Source organism: Octopus bimaculoides, chromosome 3 (genome assembly GCF_001194135.2).
Source record: "Octopus bimaculoides isolate UCB-OBI-ISO-001 chromosome 3, ASM119413v2, whole genome shotgun sequence".
Taxonomy (NCBI): Eukaryota; Metazoa; Mollusca; class Cephalopoda; order Octopoda; family Octopodidae; genus Octopus; species Octopus bimaculoides.
Genome location: NC_068983.1, coordinates 97,092,807 through 97,096,926, shown reverse-complemented (window position 1 = coordinate 97,096,926; position 4,120 = coordinate 97,092,807). Strand labels below are relative to the sequence as shown.

Here is a 4,120-nt window from a genome sequence, read left to right as displayed (position 1 = left end):
TGTTTGTATACAATAGGCGTAGGAGTGGCTGTGTGGTAAGTAGCTTGCTTACCAACCACATGGTCCCGGGTTCAGTCCCACTGCGTGGCATCTTGGGCAAGTGTCTTCTACTATAAGCCTCGGGCCGACCAAAGCCTTGTGAGTGGATTTGGTAGATGGAAACTGAAAGAAGCCTGACGTATATATGTATATATATATATATATATATGTGTTTGTGTGTATGTGTGTCTGTGTTTGTCCCCCCCCCAAACATCGCTTGACAACCGATGCTGGTGTGTTTACGTCCCCGTAACTTGGCGGTTCGGCAAAAAGAGACCGATAGAATAAGTACTAGGCATCCAAAGAATAAGTCCTGGGGTCGATTTACTCGACTAAAGGCGGTGCTCCAGCATGGCCGCAGTCAAATGACTGAAACAAGTAAAAGAGTATATATCATCATTATTTAACGTCCGTCTTCCATGCATGGGTAGGGTGGTTGACAGGGAGGGCTGGTCAGGTAGAAGACTACCTCAGGCTACTGTGTCTGTTTTGGCAGTTTTTACGGCTGGATGCCCTTCCTAACACCGACCACTCTGCAGAATGGACTCAGTGCTTTTCACATCGCACCAGTCCCACCACTCCAACTCCCCACCCTAAATGATGTGTTTCTTAATGGTTTTGTTTTCCTTGTCTTCCTCTTCAGCCTCCCCTCCAAACAGTTGTCCCGAGTGTGGCCATGGTCCAACCGATATCCCACAGCGTCATGGCAACCAGGCCACCGGTCGCGACAGTATAATGACCACCCAGTTGAGGAGTCCGTATGGATCGCCCCGGCAATATTTTGGTAAAGCTCTTCCCTCTCTCTCTCTCTCTCTCTCTCTCTTTCTCTCATTTCAACATTTACAGCAACAACATTATTAACAAGAACAACATTAACACATCATCATCAATAACATCACCACCACTATCATCAACAGCAACACGATTGCTCATGCTCTTTCTCTCTCTCTTTCTAATCATTATGTTTCAACATTGCCATCAACAACAACAACAACACTATCACCAAGAACAGCAACATCATCATCATCATCATCATCATCGTCGTTTAAACGTCCGCTTTCCATGCTAGCATGGGTTGGACGATTTGACTGAGGACTGATGAAACCAGATGGCTACACCAGGCTCCAACCTGATCTGGCAGAGTTTCTACAGCTGGATGCCCTTCCTAACGCCAACCACTCTGAGAGTGTAGTGGGTGCTTTTACGTGTCACCCGCACGAAGGCCAATCAGGCGGGTACTGGCAACGGCCACGCTCAAAATGGTGTATTTTACGTGCCACCTGCACAGGAGGAGCCAGTTTGGCGGCACTGGCAACGATCTCGCTCGAATGTCTTTACACGTGCCAGGAAGGCGATGCTGGGCACAGGTGCCATTGACGGTTTCGCTTTCCCCAACAATAGGTCTTCGCCAGCCGAGTTTCGTTTCCAATGAAGGAGACGACGTTGGCATGGGTTGCCAATCGTCGAATTTAATTCGATTTCGATTTCGATTTCATTTGCCTCAACAGGTCTTCGCAAGCGGAGTTTAGTATAATCATCAAAATAAGCAACACCACCACCACCACCATTACTGAAGCTCTCTTTCATTCTTTGTTTCTACATCTTTCTCTCTCTCTCTCTCTCTCTCTCTCTCTCTCTCTTAATCATCCTCTCCCTTGTCTTTTTAACCATCTCTCTTTCTTTCTCCCTCTCTCTGCATCTTTCACCAACTCCTCAGTCTCTACCTTCTCCACATCACTCTCATTAGTTATCTGTCTGTTTCTCTCTTTCCTATCCACTCCCACTAACTCTCTCTTCACCTCTGCATTTCTCGTTAACTATTTCTAGCTTTCTCTGACTCCCACACTCTTACTAACTCTCTATCTCTCACTAACCACCTCTATCTCACCCTCATACACTCATTGTCCCTGACTCTCCTTCTCTCTCTCTCTTTCATACATTCATTCTACCATAAGAAGTCAACCGGTTTCACTTGTGCTAACCATAACCAAGAAGTTAATGATAATGTTGTAATTTCATGCTATCACAAGACGTTTTCCTTCCATGATATTAGGAGGAACTATATTCCTCCCACTGTCTAACTATATATCTCCTTATCTCTCTCCACAGCCTATCCCTCAGGTATGATAGCCTGGCCCACCAAAGACAGGTACATCCACACTAACGAAGACCATTACTATCGGCACCCTGCTTACCTGGTCTACCCTGAGGCCTCACCCCCAACCTCACTGATGTATGCCCCATCACCACCTAGTATCGATACGGCAATGCCTTTCGTGGCCCCAGAACTGGCTGAGGATACACTAATGGATGTAAGTAATTTTAATTAATTAGTTATATCAGTTAATTATGAAAACAATAACGCTGTTGTCATTCGTTACAAGGTTCGCAACAGGGTCCAGTTTATTGTGTTTGTGGTGTTGGAGAGGGACGGTAAGGGAGTATCTGTGACTCGGGACAGAACAAACGTCATAAAGGACCTACCTACTGCATTTCATGAGTATTAATCCTGATATTTGCGGGGTTGTTTCCTTTTGTTTTTGCTGATATACATCAGAGATATGCAATACACAGACACACGTGTATAATTTGTATATACATATATTTCTGTGTATATGTATAGGTATGTAGGTACATTTCAATAAATTAAGAAATTGTTATATTTAATATACTTGGATGTGTCTATGTTGTTTTTGTCTTTTACATATAGCCTATTACCTACCTATCTGTCTCTTTCTCTCTCCCTATCTTTCTGTCTGTTTATCTATCTACCCATCCATCTGTATCTATCTATCTATCTATCTATTCTTCTATTCCAGGAACACTACAAGGAGGTGCTGGGAAAACTGAGTTTTGTCAATGACTTGGTGGAGTGCATTATGCAGATCGCACATGCACATGGAACTCCATTTAGCATCGTCTCACCTAATATACTGGTAATGAATATTTATATATATATATATATATACATACACATATATTCACATACACTTTGTATATACACACACACACACACACATACAGCACACAGACATCACCTATTATTTTCTCTCAACTTAATAATAAAGACCCCCGTCGGTTATGAACGACCAAGGGATTGCACCTAGAAAGTTCCCCTCCGAGGTACAAGTCCGGGTTGTTTATGGAAGACCAGCAGTCACCCATGCATACCAGTCTCCCCTCTCCATGCCACTGATGTTATCCAAGGGAAAGGCAAAGGGGCCGATACAACTTGGCTCCAGTGACATCGCAACTCATTTCTACAGCTGAGTGAACTTGGAGCAACATGAAATAAAGGGTCTTGTTCAAGAATACAACACACAGCCCAGTCCAGGAATCGAACTCACTACCTCATGATTCTGAGCCTCATTTCATCTACTATAGGCACAGAGATGGAAATTTTGAGGGCAGGGGTCTGGTCAATTACAGTGACCCCATTTGCATTGTCAGTAGTGCCTTATAAAAAGCACCCAGTACACTCTGTGGAGTGATTGGCACAGGAAGGGCGTCCAGTTGTCAAAACTATGCCGGAACAGACACTGGAACCTGGTATAAAAACACAGATGGGGTTTAAAGTTTGCAAAAGCTGTTTCAGTAGAATTTCTTGGATGTATTTTTAGTTTACATCATACCTTATATTCTACCATCTTCAGGCAAAATTTTAAACAGGTCTCAAATATGTTGATGACAAATTCATTTTTTGGGGATAAGTGGTATTTTAACAAATAACATTTGAATTTATAGAGAAACTGTTGTTGGCACTCCGTCGCTTACGACGTCGAGGGTTCCAGTTGATCCGATCAACGGAACAGCCTGCTCGTGAAATTAACGTGCAAGTGGCTGAGCACTCCACAGACACGTGTACCCTTAACGTAGTTCTCGGGGATATTCAGCGTGACACAGAGTGTGACAAGGCTGACCCTTTGAATTACAGGCACAACAGAAAACAGGAAGAAAGAGAGAGAGAGAAAGTTGTGGTGGAAGAGTACAGCAGGGTTCGCCACCATCCCCTGCCGGAGCCTCGTGGAGCTTTTAGGTGTTTTCGCTCAATAAACACTCACAACGCCTGGTCTGGGAATCG

General features: G+C 44.0%; 1 protein-coding gene across 1 annotated transcript in view; it reads left to right on the top strand.

Annotated features, from left to right (window-relative positions):
• The window catches only part of LOC106876056 (serine/threonine-protein kinase ULK2), a 50,276-nt gene that overhangs the window by 42,502 nt on the left and 3,654 nt on the right, over window positions 1-4,120 (top strand). The window contains exons 16-18 of the mRNA XM_052966770.1: window positions 683-823; window positions 2,149-2,351; window positions 2,859-2,975. Coding sequence (XP_052822730.1) covers window positions 683-823; window positions 2,149-2,351; window positions 2,859-2,975 — 461 coding nt within the window. The remainder of the gene's footprint in view (window positions 1-682; window positions 824-2,148; window positions 2,352-2,858; window positions 2,976-4,120) is intronic.